Source organism: Callorhinchus milii, unplaced genomic scaffold (assembly GCF_018977255.1).
Source record: "Callorhinchus milii isolate IMCB2004 unplaced genomic scaffold, IMCB_Cmil_1.0 Scaffold5, whole genome shotgun sequence".
Taxonomy (NCBI): domain Eukaryota; kingdom Metazoa; phylum Chordata; class Chondrichthyes; order Chimaeriformes; family Callorhinchidae; genus Callorhinchus; species Callorhinchus milii.
Genome location: NW_024704746.1, coordinates 51409852 through 51436979, shown reverse-complemented (window position 1 = coordinate 51436979; position 27128 = coordinate 51409852). Strand labels below are relative to the sequence as shown.

Below are 27128 nucleotides of genomic sequence, written 5' to 3'. Positions count from 1 at the left end.
CACCCGCATTGGAATGCTGGAAATGGACTCGGGCCGGATGTGGCCTACGGGACCTTTCTCAAATAAGGAATGCGGCCTGTGGCAGCCAAAAGTTTGGACCATCCTGGTATACAATGTATCTTAAGACCTCTTTTTGAATGAATGCATGTTGCCTCTTTATTTTTAATTAAAATCCACTTTACGGTATATCCTGTGAAACGCTTTGAGACGTCTCAACAACGTGCTAAAGCGCAAAGATTATTATTTATCTCTATCCTCTTAATATTTCCTAATCAACTGGGAAATTCAATATCTGTACCAGGAAGGCAATCAGTGGTTTCCTTTGTGAATATAGAGACAAAGAAGTTATTTAGGATATCTGCCCTGACTGTGTCACATGATGCAATATCACTTTTGGAATATAAAAGGGGTCTTTTTGTTTTGCTGACTGCCTTTTTGCTACCAATATATTAATAAAACCTTTCACATTTTTTTTTGTGTGTACTGCATTTTGAATCTTCTTTTCTATTTTATTTCTATTTCTGTTCTTCCCATAGATTTTAAACTCCCTGGATTACCTTCTTTGATGTCCAACTGTACAAGTTTACTTTGCATCCTCTGCAATATTTTCTTCAAAGGTTTCCATGTTTTTTCTGTGCTCTGTTCTAGCACAGCCTTCACAGTTCTTTCTTCATCCCCTCTAGATCCACCTTCCTAAAATTAAAAATTGCTGTCACATTCTTTTGCTTCTCCATTGGAATTTAAACACAACCATATTGTGATGGCTTCCCCGAGGTGCTGTCTAATTAAAACTTACTCTTCCGTCCTCTAGCTGTTGCAAATACAGCACTTGGAGTAAGAGTGTTTCTTCCTCTTTATGTTTCTTCACAACTTGAGTTAGTCATTAAAAAGATTAGTTAGGAGATGTATGTTTTCTCCTGTTTATTATTATTATTCCATAAAATAGGTTGCAGAATTTAAACCTGGTAAATAAAAACTACTCATATCAATTACATTTGATCCCCAATGCTTCCCTTATTTGAAGTCTATTTTTCTGGTTTGCCTGCCTCTTTAAAATAAATCACGGTAGTTTATTTCCCTTTCTACATTGCTTAGGATTTTTGGAAGACTTTTGTTGTCTTACTTGCAGAATGAGCAAGATCCTGCTTGTCTATCAGTACCTTCCAGCAATCTGAAGCTGAAACATAATTCTCGTTTCCTCTCTTTTTCATCTGTGTGTTTATTAGATACGGTTTCTCATCAATGATACATATCAATTTGTATTTGTATACACATCAATTCCATTACGTCAATGCCGACAAGGGCCTTGGTGTTCTTTGCAGATCACATCCAAATCCTTTGTGAATCCAGACTATTGCTTGCTTCTTAAGGAACAAAAGATGATTACCAAGGAAACGCCAACATAAACAACAAATCAAACTCATTGTCTGGTTGAAAATGTTGTAATTCAAGAAAGGTCCAATCTATTCAGTTTATGGGCGCTTCCTTGAACCAGACAGTGATAAAACAATCTGGGGCTCTTGAAAGACGATGACTCAGACTCCTAGAGAGGTGTAAGATTTTAAATGGGATTGAACAGTAAACGCTGATCAATACTTTAGTGTGCAACAAGATAGAAGAACAAGGATTTGTTAATTTGTTGGTTGCAAAGGACAATTTCAGGTCAGATATCCTGATGTTTTGCTTTGCTCAGAGAGTAATGAATGATTGGAACAGATTACCAGGAAATGTGGTTGAGGTCAAGACACTGGACTCATTTAAAAAGGAACTTGATGCAGTGATGAGGGAACGGTTCAGTGGATGTTATGAGATCGAATGGGACGAAAGGTCTTCTTCATCCAGACTGATATTGCCATAACGTAAAGAGAAGGAATCAAATCATCTTAGAAATTTACAGTACAGAAAGAGGACATTTGGCCCATCAAGGCTGCACCAGCTTGCAGAGCAAGCTGTTCATTCAGTCCACCTGCCCAGCTTTTTCACCACACCTCTTTCAGCCTTGATCTTTTTGTGGGGTGCTGCTGTGCACAATTGGCTGCCGCATTTCGCCCAAGAAATATACAGTCAATTCACTTTACAGTATATTAACAACGACTGTTTGTGGGACACTGCTGTGCGCAATTGGCTGCCCCGTTTCGCCCACATATATACGGTCAATTCACTTTACAGTCTATTCTGTGAAGCGCTTTGGGACTTCGAGAAGACGTGAAAAGCGCAATATCAAATGCAAGAATTATTATATATTATATTCTGTGAAGCGCTTTGAGCCATCTCGAAGACTTGATAAGGCGCTATTCCAAATGCAAGAATTATTATTTTCATCTACGCGTTTACTTCAGCCTTCCCCAGCGCCACTATTCGTAAAATCCATTAATTCAAAACTCCACTCCCGGATACCCAATCCAAACTCTGCACCCCCATCACCCCAGTACTTATCCGGCTCCTCTGGCTCCCCGTTGCACAACAGGTCGATTTCAAGATCCTCCCACTCATGTAGTTGAGAGGGCAGAAAATTGGGAAATATTGTTAGCCTGGCTAGATTGGCAGCATTCTCACCTCGAAGTCAGAAGGCTGTGGGTTCAAACCACAAAGGACTTGTGAACTCAGTTTCAGCTAACACTCCATTTCACTTGCTTGGGGGAGGGTGTTGCATTTTTGGTGGTGCCGCCCTTTGGATGAAACATTAAATCAAGGCCTTGTCTGTCTGTTCATTTTGATGTTAACACCCCAAGGCATTATTTCAAGAGTTTTCCCTGTTCTGGCCAACAATTCTCCAAATAAAATTGATCATTCATTTGATGGCTTTTCTTGGAACATTGCTGTGCATAAATTGCTGTCATAGTTGCCTCCAAATATACTACACCCTGTGACGTGCTATGAGACTTTCACTGGTGTGATGAGGTGTAACATCAAATGCAAGGGGTTTTACATATTTAGAGCTGGGAGAAAGCAACAAAATCGAAATATTATGTAATATATTTTAATTGTATATATATATAAATATTGTGAACTCATAATAGAAAAAATATCTTTGAAAATGCAGGTTAAAGTATCCATGTTCTGTAAAACTGTGAATTGCAATGTCTAATGCTAGGTACTGAGCCCCAGAATAGATATTGGAGTTTATGGGAGTGGAAAGAGTAAACGGAAAAAAATGAAGGAAATGATGATGGAGCGAGACAAAGAACTGGATTTGGAGAGCTTGAGTGATCTAGAGGAGATAGCTGAAGAATCCAGTGATCCAAACACAGTTGTAAGTGCATAAAATCTTTATTTTCGGAGTTTCCAATTCTTTGATTCCAGTTATATATTCTTAACTGCAGTTCTTTCACTGCTAACTGTTATTTTATGTACAAACAAATCTTTCGAACCTTTCAGTTTGATTGCAGTTATAGCAAACATCAAGGTGTCTTGTTTTTTAAGGAATAAATACATTTGTCTGTTAGAGGCAGGGACAGAGCCACGTGGGGTCCTGAAGCTTCGTGGTTAGAGCACTTGCCTTGCAAGCGAGAGCACCTGAGTTTGATTCCCGGGCAGGGTGAAATGTTGGGCAAATTTCCTTACTCCACACTTCTCTGTTTAATGAGCAGTAAGTAGGAACCCGGTTGTTAGTCCCTTCTGGGGTAATAAAAAGAAAACTTAAAGAAAAACAATAAATCCTTTTTTAAAAAAGTAATAATTTGGCCACTCAATGCATGACTTTTTGTGAGACACTGCTGTGTATCCTGCCGCATTTCGCCCACAAAGTACAGTACTTTACAGTATATTCTAAAGTGCTTTGAGACGTCTCAAAGATGTGATAAGGTGGTGTATCCAATGAAAGTATTATTGCTATCATTCTGCCTCTTGTCATTGCTGACTGTCAACAGTGGTGACATCACTGAGGTATTATTGAATGGGATTACTATAAGTGCATTGCACCATCATTTTCATTTGATATTGTTTTATTTTCTTTAGATTGCTGCCTTCCGAACAATGGAACGGAAAGAGTGTGAAGCCATGCGTGCTCTGAGGGCAGTAAACCTGGCTAAAATGGCAATGGTGGACAGGATTGAAGAGGTGAAATTCTGTGTGTGTCGCAAGACAGCCAGTGGCTTTATGCTCCAGTGTGAGCTGTGCAAAGATTGGTTTCACAGCTCTTGCGTACCTTTGCCGAAAGCTGGGACACAGAAAAAGGGTCTTGTTTGGCAGACGAAGGAGGTGAAATTCCTGTGCCCACTGTGCATGCGTTCTCGAAGGCCACGACTTGAAACAATTCTCTCACTCCTGGTGTCCCTTCAGAAGCTTCCTGTACGTCTTCCTGAGGGAGAAGCTCTGCAGTGTCTGACAGAGAGAGCCATGGGCTGGCAGGACCGTGCCAGGCAAGCCCTGGCCACAGATGAACTGTCTTCTGCACTTGCCAAGCTCTCTGTGCTGAGTCAACGCATGGTGGAACAAGCAGCGAGGGAGAAAACAGAGAAAATTATTAGTGCTGAGCTTCAGAAGGCAGCAGCCAACCCAGATTTGCAGGTAAAATGATACCGAAAGCCACGTGTTTTATGAAAGATGAATGATCAAACATTGAATGTTCAATGAGAATTAATTTGAGATATTTCAGCATAGAAAGGGATGGGCCATCCAGCTTTTATGTATTTTTTCTTCAATCCTTTTTATTTTTTAAAAATGGAAACCAATTCCTTTTTAATGGCACAGTTGACTCAATGGATACCTGTGGGATTTGCGTATCTAAATAACTCTGTGCGTAAAACAAATCTTACTTGTGCTTTTCAGTTATCTCGAGTTGATGCCTCCATGTTACCAAATGGAAATGATCTTAGTATTTGCCCTCAAGCTTAAAAAAAACTTAATTTGATTCCTCTAAACCCTTCGCTGTTCCATTAAACACACTGCAGCTTTTTCAGTATTTCATGATATTATACCCTCTTGTGTTCTAATATTTCTGTTAATCTGTTACAGACTCTCTTTGGCTCTTTTTATCATCCCAGGCAATATAAATCAGATTGGCTAACAAGATCATGGAACTTGCTCATTAGCTCAGTGCTGCAAAGCAGGGTATATTAACTGCACAGGAAGAATGATGATTTTCTTTTTCATTTTTTTCTCTTGATACTTCCATCTGTTATCTGACTTCTCTCAGTTTTCTGCCAGTGATCGTGAGCTGAATGCTTGAGTGCTTTTATGAAATATCCTTTGGTATTCCATCTTGTTTTCCCACCTCTCCCCCGCCCAGCTTGTTGTCAGACTCTATTCCCTTCTTGCATCAAGGTTTCACTTTAATGTTTGATGCTTTTTGCTTCAACCACAGCTTTCGACAGCGAGTTCCACATTGAATACCCTCTATATATAGATGTTCCGCTGAAATTCACAATGAGATCTATTTCTGCCTATCTTGTATTTAAACCTACTTGTTTTGGATATACCAAGAAGTGAAAATAGCCTATCAACACCCATCTTATCAATTCCTTTCATAATAACCACCTCTATCACCCCCTATCCCCAAGCACTGTAAAGCTTTTGAGATGTCCTCCCAACATGAAAGACTATATAATTGTATTGTACTCTGTTTAATGTAAATGATATTCTTCCTGTGAAGACTGGAACTTTACACAACAACAATAAAATTACATTTCTATAGCGCCTTTCATGTCGCAACGCTCCAAATGTGGTCTGATCAAGGTTTTACATAAATTTAACACAACTTCCCAATTCCTCAGGACATAAAGCCAAGGACTCTATTTGCATTCTTTATGACCTGTAAATCTGAATCCAATCTTCACTCCTCTTACACTAACAAAAACCAAGTCCATTGGTTATTAAAAAAAACTGTCTTGAGGGACCAAGTGCCCCCCACCCCCCTTCCTGACTCCTGGACAATTGTTTGTCCCTTCAGCCCATTCCTATATGAAAAACGGCAACACTTTGTTTGAATTTGTGAGAATGCTAAAACTTTTGTTGCTGTTCATTTTAACTTTTAATAGTAAACTCCCTTTTTTAAAAATTAACATTATACGCTGTGAAACAAGGTTGAATCATTGCTTGTAACACTTTCAGCGGTGCGATCATTGCAGTCAGTCTGATATCATTCTTTTCCCAGGAACATTTGCAGAGTGTCCAGCAGTCTGCCTTCAGCAGGGGGTTAGGGAGTTTGGTAAACTCTCCGAAGAAATCTCTTGAATTGGATGATGAGGAAACCGATTCCGATGATGATCTCAGAGAAGCATATCAATATGAGAAAAAAGTAAGTTTATGTTTACAACAGTTGATTGAAAATGTGTGTATTTTTGTCCATTACTTTGAGAGAAGTTAACATATTCTATGATGTTTACAACAGTTACAACAAATCATAGAATGTCACAGCAACAAAAAATAGTCCATTAGCCTGTCAAGTCTGCAGTGGATTTTTTTCATGTGAGCCATCTAATCACACTCTTGCTCACATACCCATTCAATGATATGACCAGGAGGTAGATGAAATGCAAGGATTATTTAATCCATTATTTTCACGATTACTCTTATCAGATTACGTCTCTGTTTTCTCGGCTCCAGTGAAAAAAGCTCTAACTTCTCAAGTTTTTCTGCATAACTGTAAACCCTCATGTCTGGTTACATCCAAGTTATCAGTTTTGGTAGGTTTAAAAGTATTCATATTAGTAATCAGTTGTGCTCCTCTTCCATGTTGAATTTTATCAATGAAAAAATTCTGTGACATTGTGAGTTTGGTCAAGATTGAAGTCTCCAGACATCCTCTAGCAGCCTTGTATTTTAGACTCTGATCTCAATATTGAGATTGGGTGGCTAGATGACAGATAAAATTGAATGCAGATAAGAGTGAGGTGATATGATTTAGAAGAACAAATGAGAGAAAATGTACAGTATAATGGTAAAACTTCAAATAGAGTGGAAAATCAGAAATCTTATAGTTCACATAAGCAAAGGTAGAAAGGAAAGTCGATACAGCTTTTTTTTTAAAAAAGGTAAAGGAATCGATCGTAGGTTTTAATAAATAAGGATATCAGCGGATAATGCGAAGTCTCTGTAGATCATAAGTTGGATCACAATTCAACTGTTGTATCCATTTGGGGTATTTCACTGTAGAAAGAATATCAATGCTTTAGAGAAGATCCATTAGGATGATAAGAATAATAAGAGTTATTAATTAAGAGAATAGTCAAATCACTCTGGGTAGAAGTGCATTATGGAATGAGATGTCCCTCTTACTGGTGGTGAAATAGAGGAATGGATGTGCTGACAGATCAGGGAAGCTTGTAAGGGAATACAAAGGTTAGAATTACAAATGTTAACTCGTATATAGTTTGCAAGAGGTACACAGTACAATTAGAAAAGCACTGTATTTCTTCAATGTGTGCAGAACAGTTTTCTAAATCAGCACGTTTTAAATTCTAACTGGGGAGAAGTCTTTACTTGATTTTGAGCCATGAGTCAGAAATAGTTGCAAATCTAGTTGTAAGAGAGCATCTTAGGTACAGTGGCCATTAACATAAGTCATTATCATATTTGAATGGGAGGAAGAAGGATCACAAACCTACATTTTGGAACAAGGATGACTTCGAAGGAATTAGCTAGAATAACGTGTTTGGTAAATCAGTAATGCTCTTGTATAAAATACATTTGAGTGTGGTCAAATACATTTGTTACCATCAGTATTTCACAAAAGAAACAGGGCTACAAAACAGCAAGGCACAGTCAACAACTGGAGAGTGGGGGGAATACAGAGACCAAAAGAATATAATATGGAAAGCTGAGAATGGCTATGAAAAAATCTTGCAGATGGAATCAATGGTAACAGCAACGCATTTTGTAAATGAATAATGGAAAAGTGGGTGGGAAACGAGTGGTTGTGGGTCCATTGAAAGCAGATACGGGTGTGACAGTTGTAAAGAATAACAACATGAGAGAATTGTTGATGAATAGTTTAAAACCAGAGGCTCAAGGAAGCCCAGAATTTATAGTTGCATATCTTATCTCTTGAATTCCCTCAAAAAATCCCTTTCTCAATTACTATAAATTTCAACTGCATTTGCTTTGCTCCTTCTGAGCTTATTCTGTGGAGTGCATTGATTACGTGTGCAAATGATCTAGGTTAGACCTGTGCCGACAAAACAGCACTGAGAAATCGCTCTTCACTCTCCACAAAATAAGGACAGAAATACATCAGCACCACACCAGTTCCTTTTTCCAATTAAAGAATTTGCTTCCAATTCTAAAAGCTGAACAAACTGGAAATTTAAATTTATGCAAAAATGCCCAGACTTAAAATAACAGCAACTTACGTTTATACAGGAGTCCTGTAGCTCAATGGTTAGAGCACTGGCCTCGCAAGCGAGAGATCTAGGTTCGATTCCCAGTAGGGCGAAACGTTGGGCAAGTTTCCTTACTCCCCACGACTCTGTTTACTCAACCGTAAGCAGACACCCAGTAATTTTCTTTGCAACCTCCAAGCCCTCTCTTGCCAGAGGCCACTGTTGACATAAAGAAGAGTAGAGCCAAAGAAAGCACCTGCAATTTTTTTATTGTAATATCTAGTTGTTTAAAACTCAGAACTCAGTAAGAAGTTTCCAAAACTAATTTTCCACTTGACTATCAATTTCTCTGGGTTTTGCACATGTCTCATAAGTAACTGGCAAATCTTGTTCAAAAATATTAAACTTTTCTACGTTTACTCAAACTATACAGGATGGTGCGAGCAGTGTCTCTTCTGGAAGTTTGGAGCCAAATCTGTTCTGTGATGAAGAAATACCAATAAAAGCAGAGGAAGTGGTGTCGCATGTATGGCCAGCTGCTCCTTCATTCTGTACAGAGCATGCCTATTCCTCAGCCTCAAAATCCTGCTCACAAGGTTGGCCTCACAGCCCCAACAAACTTTCCTTCTGTCTTTAGTTTCCTGACTTTCAAGTGAGAAATCCACTTGCTCCAACATGCTCAGTTTTGCTGAGTATGTTCAGTTAAATCATTCTGTGTGAATGTGTCTTTTCTGTTTGTTTTGTGAGTGTCTGTGAGTGTGAGCCAGTTTTTGTTAAAGAAGCAATTTTTTTTTTGCAACACTCTAATATGCGTTATTTCCTCATGTTTAGTTTTTATTAATAAAGTGAAAAAAATGTAGGTTGGCAGTAAAATGTACCCCAATGACACCAACAAATCCCCGCAATTTCCCAAATCTCTCTGCAATTTTCTATTGGTCCAGCCAATGACATTTCAATTTAATATCTGACATGACATCAATATATTGTTCAAACAGTATTGATCTTTTTCTCAGTGATGGACAATTATTTCTTACTTTGTTTTCATTTTTCTCTTCGAAAATTGCAGTTCAAAAAGTTTGCCAGTGAACCCATCATTGCCTAGGTCCACTGACTCCTCATCCCCCAGAAGATAGAGTTCAAAACCCTCGTCCTCTCTTTCAAAGCCCTCCAAGGCCTTGCTCCTCTCCAAACTCCAAACCAACCTGTTCTCTCCTTCCGCTCAGCAGACTCTGGCTTGCTCTATTCAGCCCCATTATCAGCAGTTGGGCCTTCAGCCTTTCCATCGCCATCCTTTAGAACTCCGTCCCACAGTCCCTTCGCCTCGTCCCCTCCCTTGCCTCCTTCAAGGCCCATCTCAAGTCTTTCCTCTTTGACTGCACCTTCGGTCACCTTCCTGCCCTCCATCCCTGCTGATTACAATTCCTAGCTCAATTGCAAATCGTTGACTGTTCAGCAACTTGGGATGTTCTACTGATATAAAAGGAGCTTTACAAATGTAATTTGCTGTTCTCTAAATGGTGTCATTATCCCTTTTCTCTCCACCCACCACCACCCGAAGGTTCAGGACCTCCCCGTAAACAACCACGAAAGACTCCTTTGGTTCCCCGGAGCTTGGAACCCCCTGTACTGGAGCTATCTCCCAATGCAAAGGTTCAGCTGGAGGAACTGATGATGGCAGGAGATCTTCTAGAAGTATCCCTGGATGAGACTCAACACATCTGGAGAATACTCCAGGCCACACATCCACCCGCAGAGGATAGGTTCCTGCAGATATTTGAGGTATTCTTCAGAAAGTCATTTTTTATCCTTTTGTATTCACAGAGATTTTTCATGGATCAAGCTGAGGAAATTTAAATTGCAACCGAAAAAGTGGCAAGAGCAGGAAAATTAATGAGACACTTGATTGTAGATTTGGATATTTAAGGTAGCCAGTGAATTTGAGTACCCTTTGGTACATATCTTAAGGAAGTAATTCTGGAGAAAGGAGAAGTAAAGCCTTTTTATATGAAAGGACATAGATCTCATTAAAGCCTCCTCTCTAATAATAATAATCCTTGCATTTGATATAGCGCTTTTCGCATCTTCTAGACGTCTCAAAGCGCTTCACAGAATATACTGTAAAGTGAATTGACTGTATATTTGTGGGTGAAATGCAGCAGCCAATTGCACACAAACAGTTGTGGATTGAAGTGACCAATTTATTTTTTTCTTGAGGGATTATTATCCTCCTTTGGCTACACCTTCCACTGGACAACCCGCCTAACCAACTTGGCGGCGGGGTAGCCCTCATCTCCTAAACCTCTCTCAGTCTACCTATTCCTCTGGCTCCTTACCCTCCTTTGAGCATCTCATCGTGTACCATTCCTCCCTTCTCTTCTTCAAAATCCTCCTAATTTATTGCCCAAACCACCTGACTCTTTCGTTTTGGACATCTCCTTCCTGTCATCCTTCTGCACTGAACGCCTGCTCATAATGGGCGACTTCAACCTTCGCCTAAACTCCTCCTGCCCCATCTCCTCTGATTTTGCTGCCCTGCTCTCCTCCCTAAACCTCACCCTCTACATACACTTCCCCACCCACAGCCATGGCCACCCCCTCCATCTTGTTATTAACCACGGCCTTGACATTTCCGATCTGACCATTTCCTCATCTCCCTCTCCTCTTGCATCCCCCTCCTCCTCGCCTTCTACCATTTTTTTCTGTCCTATCTTCCTCTGTCAACCATCATCACCAACACAAAGCCCACCACCTGCTGCCTCGGTCCCACTCCACCCAGTTCCTGGTCACTCAGCTCAGCTTGGCTGTCAGACCTCAAGGCCTGGATGAGCGCAAACTATGAGCAGCTGAACCTCAACAAAACGGAAGCCATACTCCTTGACTCTCGAAGGAAAGGGTCAATTTTAAGATTCTTTAACTCGTCTACAAATCCCTTCACACCTTGGCACATCCCAACCTTTCTGCCCTACTTTCTCCCCACTTCTCTGCCTCTGCTCAGATGGCTGTGGCCTTGTTCCTTGTCCCCTCCTCTCCACCATTGGCGGCCATGCTTTCAGCCACTATGCCCCCCAATCCCTCCGCCTTGTCCCCTTCTCTTTTAGATCATGACTGAAGACCTACTCATGACTGTGCTTACAGTCACCTCCTCCATCCCCCGTCTTGGGGTCAGGCTCCGCCACTGTTAAGTGCTCCCAAGACGTTGCCACACATGAAATGTGCTATAAACATGCAAGTTGTTGTTGTTGAAAGGACATAGAGCTAGGAAATAGCTGGCCTGGCAAATCTGGACAACTCAATGTACTACATATTTGGTTTTCAGCAAAAAACAAGGTTTGGTCAGCCCCTTAAAATTAGAGCTAGGCAGTTTTCACCCAAATTGCAGTGGATATCTGGAACTCTCTCCCCCAAAATGCTGTGGGATTCTGGATCTATTCACATTTTTAAGGTGGAGGTGGATAGATATTTGTTAGGTCAGGGTATCAAGGCATACGGGGCAAGGGCGGGTAATTGGAGTTGAGTTGCAGTTCAGCCATGATCGTATAGAGCACTGTGCCTGAGTATTTAATGCAGAGTTTCACATATGTATGCCACTACACACTTGCAATTTCTCTGTGTTTGGAATGGAATACAAACTTACTCTCTGGAGGCATGTGGAAACATAGAGACAAAAGTAGGTCAACCAGCCCCTTGAACCTGTTCCTCCACTCTGTAAGATCATGGCCGCTGCGGCCACCAGGTGTAACTGCAGTGTGTGCGTATATACGCAGGTGCTCTGTGAAGAATGATGCTACTTTGACTCGGCGGCCACCAGGTGTAACTGCAGCGAAAAATGCAAAACTGAAAAAAACTCATGAAGGATAGGAGATACCTGAAAACAAATATGTCCATGTCAGTCCTAGATGCAAGACCTTTCTGATGAGGTATAAATCATGTCCTTACGTCAATTGGCTATTGAGATCATTCTTGAAGTGCAGATAGACATTATCGTTTTATTAGTATATGTATAAAGATAGAAGATAGATATACAAGCTGTACGCGTTTCAGCTTCGCTTGCAACCAAAGGATCCAATATGATGTTTTGAGATGAGCCCACACAGGAGCATCCAACATAGAATTGTCCATGGAAAAAGCAGGGTGTATTCAACAAAATGCCAGCAGCCTTTAAGCTCTGCCCCTGTGCCTTGTTAATTGATATGGCAATGCACATTCGAACAGGCAGTTGGAGCCTTTTGAACTCCAACAGGCAGTCACTTGGGAACAGTGCGATGCGAGGAATGAATATGTCTTCCTCTTTGAACTGATCAGTCAGAATAGTTACTTCTATAACATGTGGCATCAACTTCTTTACCACCAACTTTTTGCCATTGCATAGTTTTAATTAATTTTGCCATGTTCTTGCATGCCTTTCAGGAGTCCTGTAGCTCAGTGGTTAGAGCATTTGCCTCACAAGTGATAGACCTGGGTTCAATTCCCGACAGGGCAAAACCTTGGGCAAGTTTCCTTACTGCACACGCCTCATAATAATCCCTCAAGAAAAAAAAATCAAAAAAATTGGTCACTTCAATCCACGACTGTTTGTGGGACACTGCTGTGCGCAATTGGCTGCCGCATTTCGCCAACAAATATACAGTTAATTCACTACAGTATATTCTGTGAAGCGCTTTGAGATTTCTAGAAGATGTAAAAAAACGCTATATCAAATGCAAAGATTATTATTATTATTTCTGGGTTGAAGTCCAGCCGTGCTGTTCTTTGAGAGAGCAATTCATTTTGCCTTGCTCGTTCAGTCCTTTCAGCATTGAAATCCAGCTGTGCTATTCTTTGTTCTTCAATTTCATTTAATCGGCCTTCTCTCTTTTGGCTTGCATTTTTATTTGTCTTTGAAAGGCTTGATCTTTGCTTCTTAGACATCTTCCCTTAAATTTAAGAAAATGTGCTATTGGCAGGACTCCTGTTTGGAGGACCCCTGTGGGAGGACTGAATGGGAGGACTCCTGGTTGTGAGGACTCTCGTTGGGAGACTGTAGCTCCTATGATAACCCATATATTAGTATAGATGTACCTCTTTAGAAGGGTGTTTGCTTTCCTCTGTTGCTACTTTGTTGCAGCATACCTCATATTTTGGGACTTAATTAAAGCATCTTTTAAATATAGCTCATCAATGGTAGGAGATCCCCTGAAAAAAAATGTCAATGAGAATCCTGCACACAAGACCTTTCCGCTGAGGTATAAATCATGTCTCCACGTCAGTCGGTTATTACATTATTGGCAGATACACACACAGCACTTCATCTTTATTAGTATAGACATGGTGGAAAGCTGAGGCCCCTGTACAGAACACCATTTGTCACATCCCGCCAATCAGAGTATGTTTCCTGCCTCGCAATCAATCAGCCACATTGCAAGTTTACTTCCGATTCCATGCGCTTTTATTTTTGTTGATAATAGTTTGTGCTGAACCTTATCAAGTGCCTTCTGGAAGTCCATATAGACGACAACATCCATAGACACTATTTTATCCACCGTGTTAGTGACCTCCTTAAAAAATTTCATTAAATTTGTCAGACATGATCTAGCATCAGAAATCCATGTTGACTTTCTTTGTTTAGCTCAGACTTATCCAAGTGCTCAGTCACTCTGTCCCTGATGAGAGATTCCAGTATTTTCCCCATAACTAAAGTTAACTGACAGGTCTGTAGTTACCTCACTTCTTAAATAATGGAGTACATTGCAATTCTCCAATTCAAAGGCAAAATTCCCAAATATTGAGAGCTTTTGAAACTTATAACTAACGCATCTGCAATGTCCTCCTCTACTTTTAATACCCTGGAATGGAATCTTATCAGGTCCTGGAGATTGTCTATCTTTAGTCCCATTATTTTCTCCATTACTATTTTTAAAAAAATTCAATTAAATCCATTTAGTACTTTTTGGCTTATTTTTAGGTTCCCTTGTACTGCTAGTATTTTGTCCTATTCTTCTACTGTGATAATGAAGCAAAGTATGCATTCAGCAAGCCTGCCATTTCATTATTGTCCATTAGTCTCACCTATATCTGTCTTTAATAGGCCCACATTCCCCTTTACCACTCTCTTTCTCTTAATATATTTATAAAAACCTTTACTGTTGCCCTTGATATCCCTTGGAAGTATTTTCTCATATTCTCTTTTTGCATCTCTTACTACTTTCTTTGTATCTTTGTAAGATGTATCCTGCTTATCTAATTATGGAGCGTATGAGGCACAGATTAGCTAGAACCAAGGCTTCGAGACCCCAGAGTGTTGCTCATGGAGTTTAAGAATCCTTGCTCCCCAAGTTTTCAGCAAAACCTATGTTGAAGTGCCATGTATGAGGTGCTTCACGTTGCTGAATAACAGAATTAGGAGGGGAGAAAGATGGAGTGCCTTAAAAATGGGAATACATGTAAAAGACAGATTAAATAAACAGCAGTTGTTTTCTGAGCAGGATGGTTTGTGGGGAGGTCACTACTGGAGTGCCACACAACTCAGCTAGTGCTCATGTTCTTGACAGTGAGCACTGAAGAGGGTACCAAAAACAAGATGTTGATGGTCTTAAAATTAGAAACCAATCAGTTGGAAGTGAGATCTGAAAACAATTCTTTGTACTTCACTGAATGCTAGCGATGGAGAATTGATTGGGGTATTTGAGAGGGAGGAAGATTATTGAGAAGTTATGGTACTGAGGGTTATGAAGAAAGGGAGGAAAATGGGATGAGCAAATGAAAGGGTGGTCTTGTTTCATTTCCTAAAGCAGAATCATCAGGTAGCTTTGGTTTCTCAAAATCTTGGAGGTGGTTGTAAAGTTCACAACTTGTGGCAATAGGTTCAAGCTGCTGTTCTGCCCCGCCACCCCCCCCCTCCAACTTTTCCAAATATCGCTCTTCCCTTTTCACCTCAAACTGTAAATAATGTTTTCAGTGGTTCAATAATTTCCTGAGAGAATGCTCTCGTATTTTATTTGTGGAACTGTGACCTTCTGAAAATTCTGATTGCTTGTGGCTCAGAGAACAAGAGGAATGCGAGTATGTGAATGATTAACAAATGGCTGGTTGGTAAGAGGCTATCAGGTGATATAAAAGTTCCCTAACTTCCCTGCAGCTAAATGTGCCTCTTTAGGTCGAAAGCAGTAATTTGGAGCAACCTGCACAATAAAAATAAATTAATGTTTAGTCCCTTTCAAGTCAGGAGAAAGTCACAAGGTGCTTGTCGGTCTTGCTTGGGACTTAAGGTGGGCTGGAGAGGGGAAAGATGACTCCCAATACATTCATATATAATTCTATTAAATTTTAAAAGGATTTGTTTTTCGTCATTCTCTTCTCCGTCCTCCCCAGGATGGATAATCTTCAACAATATTCCTCATCTTTAGGGAGCAATTTTACTTGTACTGAACATCATGCAAAAGTTTATGAGGAGACAAATCAGCTTTTCCTGAGAGACGAGGCAGTTCAATGAGCAAATTGTGTATGGGAATGGAGCTTTAAGCATATTGGGTGAAATGAAAATGTGGCTGTTGCATGTTAGATTCTGTATGCTTAATTAATCATCACAACAATGTGCTTTACTGGCAGGTTACTGAATATTGGCTAGTGGGGATTTGAAGTATATTCACCCAGGGATTAATTAAGACAAATACAGCACACCGTTGCTGCAAGACGCTTTATTATATTGACTTGTTGCCCTGTTTGGACAGTTCACCTCCTTTTTACAAAGGCTGATTGGACTGAACTGAACTACAAGATACATAATATTAATAATCCTTACTTTCAGTATAGCACCTTTCACACTGAGAGGATGTCCCAAAGTGCTTCACATGATATACTGTAAAATGCAGTAACTGTGTTTTGTGGGTGAATATCTGAACTTGTCACTGTTGAAGAAGCCACTGTTACATTGTGTTTATATTTAACCTTGGAAGTGCTCCTGAACAACACATGACCAAGCTTTCCATTCCCTGCACAATTATTCTTCCATGAAGGAACATCCATACAAAAGGAAACAATTTATTTAAAATTCCTCAATTGTAAGTGTTAGAATTTACACTTTTTGTATAATGTTAGAATCATAATAGATGTTGCGAACGGGTTAACCTTTAAGTTAAGTGTGGGGGACAACTGGACTGACACTCATGGGATAGGACATATCTGGTTTTCTCTGTTTTTGAAAGAATAACGGACAGGGGCAGGGGGTCACCACTTATCAGTAAATGACAACAAGCCACAGAGGTAACGGTCCAAGGTACCAGTTGACACAGGATCTCGACTGAGAAATAAGTCGCTCGATTCTGAAAGGGCCTGCCAAGCAACAAAAGGCAACCCTCAAGAATAGCAACTAATGAGCAAGTTGCTTAAACTAGAGGACCTTGGTACCATCCCGGGATACTGATAAGGAATAACCAGTCACTTAAAAGGAATGTATTAATGATCCCACACCACAAAATAATGAGTACCAGATACAGCCCTAAACTGATCAATCCTCTATCTTAGACAATTAAGGACAATGTGTGTGTGTGTGCTGAGGCACGTACCCCCCGAGGTGTTCACGTGAACCCAGCATGATTTTGGCCAGGTGATCTAATGTCCGCACCATGATTGGATGGACACAAGCTTAAGACACCGTGCCAGACCAAGATCAGCGCGCCCAGGACAGTACCTATCCTGGATGGAAGACTGAGAGCTAGAAGTCAGAAGTAGACGTCCACGAGGAGGGATTATGCGGTAGTATTGTTCTGTTAGTGAATTGATTAATTGTGCTTACTTGCCCACGCCCCTCGGGAACTTGGACGGGTCCTGGAGTTTAATAAACACCACTCTGGTTGCAAACAGTGGCTGTGTTTGAACTCGAAAAGGTTTTTGTATTTCTTAACATAAGTAAAACTTAACCTTTTCATCTGTGAAATGCTGCACTTGGCTTGTGCAATTTGAAGGTGAACATTAGGTGCACTGGTTTGCATGAAGACGATGTGTTCCATGATTGCGGCCCATGGGCAGCAAGTTGGCCATTCCTGGAAGATAGAACCAGACAGTCCCGTGAAACTATCCTGTCCAATTATTGTTGTGGTCATGCATGTAAAGTATGTTTTTCCTTTTTGTAATTTAGATACTACACACATTTGAATGGTCAGGAAATAAATATTATATTACTCCTTTATTTCAGGATGATGGCCTAGAGGAGAAGTCTGTCAAGACTAAAGTGAAGGATTCTTCTGAGAAAAAGAGAAAGAGGAAACTAGAAAAATCAGAACTGTTCTTTGGGGAGGGGAAGCAAAAGTTCAAAGAACTGAAAAAGCTTGACAAGCCGAAAAAGAAGAAGCTAAAACTGAACTCTGAAAAGATGAAAGAACCAGGCAAACTAGTGAAGAAGCTTGTGAAAGAGGAAAAAGAGAAGAAAAAGAAAGAGAAAGAAAAATCCAAAGATATTGCTGAGAAAATTGTAGAAAAGAAGAAAGAGAAGAAAGTTATTTTGCCATCCAAGGAGGACTGGTCTGGAGCAGAGGATTCTGAGGATGAGAATGCCGTTTGTGCTGCAATAAACTGTCAAAGACCCTGTGGAGAGGAGGTGAGCGTAAATTCTACTGTTGAATGTGCGACAAGGAACTATAGAAGTTGTGTTTCTACTTTTCAGTCAGCTTGGCTCCTTTGGTCGCATTTGCACTCTTGGTTCAGAAGGTTATGGGTTAAACCGAGGTCCCGTCGGTTCCTCAAGTGGGCGTTGAAGATCCCATCACCGTGTTGAAAAAGAGAAGGAGGGTTCTCCTGGTGATGTGGGTAACAGTCCTTCAGATTAATTGGATATTCATCTCATGCATGTTTGTAGGACTTGGCAACATAGAATCGTAGAATGTATGATATGAGAGCCATTCAGCCAATTTCTTTATGTGAGTGACTGCTCGAGACAAAAAAGGGTCAGTACATATAATTCCTATGTGATCATTTTGTTGTGGTAAGGCTATTAAAAATGCAAGTGTTTTTTTCTTTCTCAGTTGTTCAATTGCCTTTGCATGCAAAAAATATTTCATGACACAATCTCTTTAAGTTTTCTGGTACTGGCAATTCATGAAGCGTTCTTTTTACAATCTAGATTGTACAGATCAACCTGCTCTGCTAATTTATTCAGTGCTTGAGCTTATCGATAGGTCAACCAGCTGGTTATTGTGATAGTAGCATTTTCTGCAGTCCAGGATTTTAGTACACTACAGTCCAGTGCTTTTGGATTATTTTGAACATTTAAGGCTGTGGCATGATTTGTAACCAAAATTGGAAATGTCAAATTCTGGAAGTTCTTCCTCTGGAATTTCTTTGGCTAGAATCTGACTGAAGGAGGTTGGAAAAAAAGCAGCACCTACACAGTCCTATATTTTGAAATCCAATTACAAATCCATGCTTATTATTGTCAAATTGGTTAGTATCTTTACAGCACCCCGAGACGTTATGTGAAGAACACTATATAAATTCAGGTTATTGTTGTTGAATGTTTAAATACATATATGAGATTTAACTTGCAGCTGAACAATAAATAGCGAACACATGTTGGAAAAATCATGTTATTGTAATATAGCAGATGCCTTTTTCATATAAACACTTTTTACATTTTTGCTTATTATGCAGAAAATGGCATTTTTTCCATCATGTGTGTATCATGTGGTTTTTGGTAGTTGATTGGTTTCTTACCACATATCCAATGGGCATTAAAATTCCAATTGACCATCAAAAATGTCAACCTGGACAGACATCTGTGTACCAGTGGGTATAATATTGATGATCTTGTCGTTGGAAATCATCTGTGCGACTTATATGCTCTGTGATTGTTTTGATGATACTGTGATTGTTTTGATAGCGCTTCTCGTGTTACATTCCAAAATGGAAGATGCACAACTTGTGCTCACCATGTGTGACATAAACAGGAGAGAGCATGGTACGTGTGCTCCAAGCCACAGCTGATGTCGCAGCATGTTCATCAGCCCCTGAAGGGAAAAGAATAAGTTAACAATGATGCACATATTTCCAACATTTTATCACTGCTTATGTTATTCTTGTCACTGGAAAGCATGCAGCACTGTCTAGTTAATAATAATAATAAACCTTGCATTTGAGATAGCGCCTTATTATGTTGTTGAGACATGTCAAAGCACTTCAGAGAATATCCTATAAAGTGAATTGACTGTATATTTTGTTGGTGAAATGCTGCAGCCAATTGTGCACAGCAGTGTCCCACAAACACTCATGGATTGGGAATATGGCTGGTAGCACAGCATTTTCAACTGCATACAATGATGCATTCTATCATTCTAATTAGCATGCAGACTGATGAAATGAGCAATACAATAAAATTAATCCAGGAACTAAAATGATTTTTGCATAATGTGGCTCAGTTTATAAAAAATATTTTTCCAGTGTCTTCAGATCATAGGCCAAGATTTCACATAAGCTCATCAGGCAGTAAATCCATTTTCTTCTTTCCTTTCCCAACAAAAACAAAAGTACATTTGTATAGCGCCTTTCACATCAGGAGGACGTCCCAAGGCGCTGGACAATCAGTGCTTCAGACCCGAGCTGGGGGTCGGGAGGGTGCAGGGCAGGGGGGTGAGGAGAGTGACCGAAGGCACGGTCGAAGAGGAGGGTCTTGAGGCAGGTCTTGAAGGAGGCAAGGGAGGAGACGAGGCAGAGGGACTGCAGAATGGAGTTCCAGAGGATGGGAGCAGAGTAGCTGAAGCCCTAGCGGCCAATGGTGGGGAGGGCGAGGCGTGGAACGTGAAGCAGGCGGAGCCTGCTGAGTGGAGGGTGCAGGTTAATAATAATAATAATAATAGGTTGGTAGAAGTTTAGGAAGTCACAGAGGTAGGGGGGAGCAAGGCCATGGAGGGCTTTGAAAGTGAGGACCAGGATCTTGAACTGTATCCTCTGTGCAATGGGAAGCCAGTGGAGTCGGGCAAGGATGGGCGTGATAGGATCACGGAGCCTGGTGCGGGGGAAGCCACAGGCTGCAGAGGTCTGGATGATCTGTAGCCTACGGAGGGAGGAGTTGGGGAGACCGACAAGTAGGGAGTTTGGGTAGTCGAGCCTGGATGTTATGAATGCGTTCATGAGTGACTCGGCAGCTGCGGTGTGAGACAGTGGTGGAGCCAGGCGATGTTGCGGTGGTGGGGAAAGGCGGATTATGGCACGAATGTGGGGTATGACGGACAGGTGGGGGTTGGACAGGATTCCGAGATTCCGTATTGGCTCCTTGAGATGTAGAGTGCCAAGGACAGAGCCCTGAGGGTCGCCACATGTGATGGTGCGGGGGCTGGAGGAGAAGCCGTTAGTGACAACAAAGTGGAGACAGTGGGAGATGGCAGTGATAGACTGTCCCTGCTCAGCCCTCACTGTATACTATAGGTGAAATCCAGAACTTAGTAGAACAGGAAGTGAAACTAATAGCTCCATATACCCTCATAGCTTTCTGGGGCAACAAAATTGTGGGGAAGTCAGAACTTGAGGTCATAGGCCAGCCTGACACTCTAACACACCCTGCTTTGTCAGGTACTATTTTTTAGAAAAGATGACAATCCCATCTGTATGATCAGGTGCAAGTTAAAGATCCTTTGACAAAATTGGAAAGAGAAGAGAGTTTCTTACGGTCTCCTAGCCAATAATCCTCTAGATAAATTGGTTATTTGTCTCATGGCTGTTGAGAATAATCCTTGTGGTTGTGCTGTATGACAGGATTTTACAATACAATATACATTTATAAAGCGGCCTTACATGTTGGGAAGACGTCTTTAAGCGCTTAAGACGGCTGGCTGAGCTCTGAGCCAGCATGTCCCTCAAATGTAATTCACCTGACCTACGTTAATACAGTGGCCCTGTTTTCTATTGATATGAACTGGCAACGTATCGAGCTTGGTTTCTCTTTCTCACAAAATCCTCTCAAAAAGCAACATGTTTCCTTCTGGCAGGGTGATCATTTGTGAAAGCCCTGAGGAGACATCAATTATTGAGACTGTTCACATAAAAAGTCTCAGTGGAAAACGGTGAAGATGACAAGGAGCAGAATTTGTTTCACATCAGTTCATCCTTTACGACTAAATCACAGGATTTTTCACTACGTCTTATGCCCTGTATTTTTACAATTAAATTTTTTATTGAAGTATATAAGAAACTGTACTTCATAGTGGGCTCTTTCTCTGTAACTCTTCACTTCCCACCCCACAATTCTTTTTATCACTTGAGGATAGATTCATGCTTGAGTACCAGGCACCCGCCAGTACCTCACAAAAGAGGCTATTCAATTGGGAGTGTGAAATGTAAGAACTCACATGGATGTCTTAATTGACCTTAAATCTGTCATCTGATGACAAGGAAGAGAATATTGGCTGACTTTGTTCCTTCCCCGCCCACGATCACAACATAACGAAGGGCATCACAGGGTCAATTGTTACATGCACTACAATCTTCTAACCGATTCATAGAGGAATAGAGGTTCTCCTTGATCTGAATAGCTCAGCAATGCAGCACATGTTGGACTTGTGTATTCTCGCAGAAATAATTCTGCTCCAAAAGAGTTTCCCCGAAGTTCTGCAAAAGAGACAAACGTAATCCCCTCACAGAATGGTGTTGGCATGAACAGTGAATGTTGTTAATAAGCGCAATGTTAATAACTTCTTGTGGTTGTTTGCTGCAGGTTGACTGGGTGCAGTGTGATGGAGGCTGTGATGAGTGGTTCCATCAAGTCTGCGTGGGTGTTTCGTCTGAAATGGCAGAAAATGAAGATTACATCTGCATTAACTGCACCAAGCGAGTCGCTCAGGGCATTGGAAAAGCTGCACAAGTACTGCATCTCGTACCACAGTCTGGTAGATCTTTCTCAGAGGATTCAAAAGAAAGCAGCTAGTCTTGCATTGCTGGCTTTGATGGAAAGTACTGTCAATCTATCAGCTTAAACAGGAGCAGTGTTGGGGTTAAATTTGACAGTACTATGTAAGAAGTCTATTACATCTTTGCCTCACCCTGCATTTTTAAGACTGATGTACAAATTGCACAGTTAAGAGTAGGGATGTGCAGATATAGGGCCAGGGAGTTTCTCCGAAGTTCTGCAAAAGAGACAAAAGTAATCCCCTCAGAATGGTGTTGGCATCAACAGTGAATGGGTTTGAAGGATATGCAACAGCATTTATCATCGATGCATCCCTCTCGGAGCTATGTTTTTTCTTTTCTGCCCTAATGCATCAAGTCAGAAGCACAGAAGCATCCTCACTTAAAAAAAAGTTTGATTCCCTGCTGGTCTAGCCCTCAGCTCAAAGCTTATTATTTAAATCTTTCCTCCTATATTCTTTTACAGTCTGAATTTGAAATGCGGTTAAAAGTTTTTAAAAAATGAGTAAGATCTGATTGATGATTTAGCAGAACAGCAGTCAGCATTTTTGTGACTCCTGTGTCAAGAATCCTCCTGTTAATGGCCAGCACTTGGTGTTCTCATCTTGCAGTGGAGATGATGGGGAAGAGTTAAGATGAAATCACACTGGGAGAAAGTAACTGGCAGGATGTGACCTGTCAGTCAAAGTTTGATCAATGTGACACCTTGGTTTGTCACTGTTAAGAGTCTCGCCACCTGCTAGAGAACTTGCCCACCTTTCCAACACTGCAGTTGGGTCTACACATTGGTTCTCATGACCTAAATACTGATGTGTTTTGATTCAGGCTTGAATATGTCAATTTTTGTCAGTCACTAATGTGAATTTTCAGGTCTTTCTCAACTGGTCTTTGAACAGTTTCACCAAGAAATTCATGTTGTGGACTCTTTAAAGACACAGCATTACCTCATAATATACAGCAGTGCATTTCAACGTGCATTCACATCAGTTAATCATTTCCAAATATTTTAAACCTGTTGCTTCTTTTGGTTTAAAGATGTTTTTAAAATGTATTGAGACTTGCTTACACCTTTTTGTTGAACCTTTAGTTTTCTGAAACATTTTCAATGTCTTTCAAGTCTTCAACTGAAGAGTTGAGTTTAAAAATGCAGGAGTGTCTGTCAGGTGTTATCAGATTTTCCATCAATAACTTTACTATGTCTTTGTTGAGATTGGATTGACCTTTCTCCACTTCGTGGAGTCTGCCTTGGATTGAGCAAAGAACAATTTGACTGCACAGCACGATAGCATTTCTTTACAGACTTTCCTTGTTGAACAAGGGAACAGTAATACCTCTTAATAGCGTGCACAGATGAGATGACATCTTATGGAGTATATGCACCAATTATGCCTTGGGACCTAGCCGAAACAACAGGGAAAAAATCTTCTTCTTTGTCCAGTTGTATGTATTTATGCAGATTTTGCTGTAAGATATTAGGCTTTTTAGACTTTTTGTAGATTTTTTTCTGGTCTATTTATCACTTATTTTGTTTTTTTTAAAGCAAACTCAGTGGGGAGGAGATAAAGAGCTATTGTGTATGTAATGTGTTTCCGGCTGTAGTCTCTGTACCCGAGTCAAGGGTTATCGATTGTAGCAAGTTAAAACGCCCTAATACAGCAACCATAATGACTGGTGTTTTTCCTATTTATTTGTGTGTTTTATTTGCATGTACATTCGAGGAAAGGAGAAATGGACATACTTCCCACCTCTGTTCAAAGCAAAGATTTTGAAGAGGAGTTGAAACTGTTGGGGTATATAAGGGGAGTTGTTTAATCTTTGTTTTGTTAAAACAAAACTCCATTCTACAAAATCTAGAGACGACATGTCACAAGTTTTAATCCCAGAGAGCAGCTGAATTCAGATGCTGCCACAATTGAGCTCAGTTCCCTCTGGACTGGAGAAGGGAAAATCAGGTAAGGCTTCCCTTCTTGAGTGGTATTCACTCTGCTGGAAGCTACACTTGTGGGGCATCATATGATGGGAGGATCAGACTGGATTATGTTCCCCTCCATCTCTAAGTAGCCATCTGGCACTCATTGTCTGGACTAAATGTCTGTTATAAACAGGATAAGAATCTCAAAATAAGCTTTGGATTCTCAGGTCATGCTGTAGCTGATCCCGAAAAATTGGCAAAAAATAAATATTATTCATACAATGTTATTCTTCCAATAGATGAACAAGTTCATTTTCAGAAGCATCCACCCATTGTAGGATCAGGAATTTCAAAAGATATTCCGAGATTTTGAGAATGGACATGGTGCCAAACACAGCTCCACCATGCTGTTTACATAAACCTGGGCTCCCATGTTTTGTTAATTTTTGCCCTGTTGTAAGAAAATCAGAATTTATGGTTCATGAACAACAAAAAATTCTTGGAAGGAAGATATTCCATGAATGTAGAAAATCTTAAGTTTAAACCTGTAAATTACCCCAAGACTTTGCTGTTTTGTATGGGTAAAATTGATGCCTTGTCTCTTATGAACAGGCTAAGACTCAAAATAAGTTGAAACTGATCTCGAAAAACACATATATGGACAATATCAACAGCTTTGTGAAAGGCTAAAACAAAAACAAAACCTGTGACCATAGACCTAACTGTCCTCTCCACAGATTATGTCCACTGGTCACCATTTATGATGCTGACCAATCCTTTTATTCGAACAGTCATACAGATAGAATAACAGTTCACGTCCATTTGGACACCCAATCCAAACAAATTCTCCTTGCCATTACAGATTCAGTATCAAACTGTTGGAGGTACTTTGTTGAATACTTACTTCCATTTTTGTTTAGCACTTCAAACAATAATACTTTGCTTCCTTTCCTTTCGTCCATATAGAACCTATGTCCAAGACTTGCCCTTGGTTCCTTGACATTAATGCTGAAGCAACATTTTATCTTTCAAAATAAAAAACTTAATGAACATTGTGTACATTTTTAATTGCGTGACCTTGTGTTTCTTCAGCTTCCCCTTGAATGTTGCGCAAGTGGCCAATTTTGGGTTCCGCTAGTTAAAGTATCACTTTGGATGGCTGCAAAACCACAGATAGACCTACTGAAATTATTGAAGAGCTGTAACCTGTCCCTGTGACTCATCCGGATGGTTCTCCATCAGTGCCAGGGTGCAGTGTACACGTTTCTGTCCGTTTAGTTGTCTCAGAAGCAAGTGATGATGGTCACTTGTCCAAGCCAACAACAACAACAACTTGGACTTATATAGCGTCCCTCATGCAGGGCAGCGTCCCAGAGCGCTTAACAAGACCAGTAAACCTGGGAATTCCATTTGCTTTACACCAATAATCATAATAATAATGGAAAAATAATAATAATCCTTGCATTTGATAGCAGCTTATCACGTTTTCAAGATGTCTGAAAGCATTTCACAGAATATACGAGGTGAATTCACTGTATATTTTGTGGGCGATAAGTGGCAGCCAAGTCCATACAGCAGGGTCCCACAAACAGTCGTGGATTAAGTCACCAAATTTTTTTTTGATGGGATGATCACCCCCAAAACAGCAATCCGCCAATCGACCTAACAACCAGGTTCCTACTTACTGCTAGGTAAACAGAGGTGTGTGGAGTAAGAAAACGCCCAACGTTTCTCTCTGCTCAGGAATCGAACCTCGGTCCTCTCTCTTGCGAGGCGAGTGCTCTAATCCCTAAACTACAAGCTTCCACATAATCGAAGCAATCACCAGAAAGGAAATGGAAGATTATATGAGGCACATCTTTAAAAAAAGTTTATTTTTGAAGAGGTGACCTTCTCAGATTGACTGGGATATAGTTTCTTATTTGAACTTAACAAACTGTGTCAAGGTATCAAGCAAGACTTGGGCAAGATATTTTAAATTGGCAGAAGGGAAGGAAGCAAAGGATCATTCTTTCAAGAGCTAACAAAATGGAGAGAAGTATTCAATGCAGTGCTTCAGGGGTCTGAATTAGAACCAACTCCTGTTCCTTGTATGCATTAATTACCGGTTAGTCATTTGCACAACATTCAAGGGGGTATGTTGGTTAAATTTTCAGAAAACAAGTTGGGAAGAACTATGCAGTCTGAGAAGAATGCAAAGGTTTTACAGCTTCACAGAACTTCATAGGATATATGCACATGGGCTGATGACTGAAAATGGAAATTTAATGTAGATAAATGCAATATCCTACAAAAAGCAAGAATGCCAAAAGACTGGGTGGGCTAGAACCTGCTTACGAGAAAGCTGAAAGTAATCTTAGTTGATTCATTGCTCACTGAAAACTGCATGAGGAAGCAACAAACTGTGTTATATTGCCAAATCAGTTGTCAAGATCCCCCATTGCATTGTCCTCTGATCAGACCACGCTGTATTTAATTCAAATCATTCTGGTTGTTGTGACATTAGGGACTGCCAAGGCCCAGAGACAGTTTATAGGAGAGCAACAACATTGCGCATTTAAAAGTGCCTTCTATATCTGATAATGTCTCAAAATGCTTCAGTGATGGGACCAGAAGCTGAGCAGGGAAGAGACAGTGGAAGTGACCAGAGCCATGGTTGCAGATGTTAGTTTTTAGGTGAGATTTAAAGACGAATGAGGGGTGGGAGTGGGGGGGGGGGGGGGGTGGCAAAGTTCCAGAGGTCAGGAGGATGTTGCTGAAGGCTTGGCCACCCCAATGGTACAGCAGGCCTGAGTTTGCCAAGCAGAAGTGGCCAGCAGGAGAAGCTGGAGCAAGGGAGATCAGCAAGGAGTGTGTTTTCAAAGTCAAGTTGGAACGTAACAAAGATCTGAAGAGCTTTAGCAACATTTGGTGTAAGGCAATAAAGAAAAGCAGTCGTAGTCAGAGATTGGAATGCTTCAGTGAAGTTTGGATCAGAGATACAATTGAGCAAACATTGGGTGGGAACAGAGGAGGATGGCTTCCATCTTGTCCATGTTAAGCTGCAAGAAATTGAGGCTCATCCAGGCCTTGATGTCTGACTGCCAGGC

At 40.6% G+C, this 27128-nt stretch overlaps 1 protein-coding gene across 2 annotated transcripts in view; it reads left to right on the top strand.

Moving 5' to 3' along the window:
- The window catches only part of kdm5a (lysine (K)-specific demethylase 5A), an 86995-nt gene extending 61906 nt beyond the window's left edge, over nucleotides 1–25089 (top strand). The window contains exons 22-29 of one of the 2 annotated variants that reach the window (XM_007898637.2): nucleotides 3095–3253; nucleotides 3958–4059; nucleotides 4282–4509; nucleotides 6095–6238; nucleotides 8695–8857; nucleotides 9820–10040; nucleotides 17431–17832; nucleotides 21937–25089. In XM_007898637.2, coding sequence (XP_007896828.2) covers nucleotides 3095–3253; nucleotides 3958–4059; nucleotides 4282–4509; nucleotides 6095–6238; nucleotides 8695–8857; nucleotides 9820–10040; nucleotides 17431–17832; nucleotides 21937–22146 — 1629 coding nt within the window. In that variant the 3' untranslated portion in view covers nucleotides 22147–25089. Of the gene's footprint in view, nucleotides 1–3094; nucleotides 3254–3957; nucleotides 4510–6094; nucleotides 6239–8694; nucleotides 8858–9819; nucleotides 10041–17430; nucleotides 17833–21936 lie in introns of both variants that reach the window. The other variant, XM_007898636.2, reaches the window with a different exon arrangement.
- Nucleotides 25090–27128: the final 2039 nt, after the last annotated feature.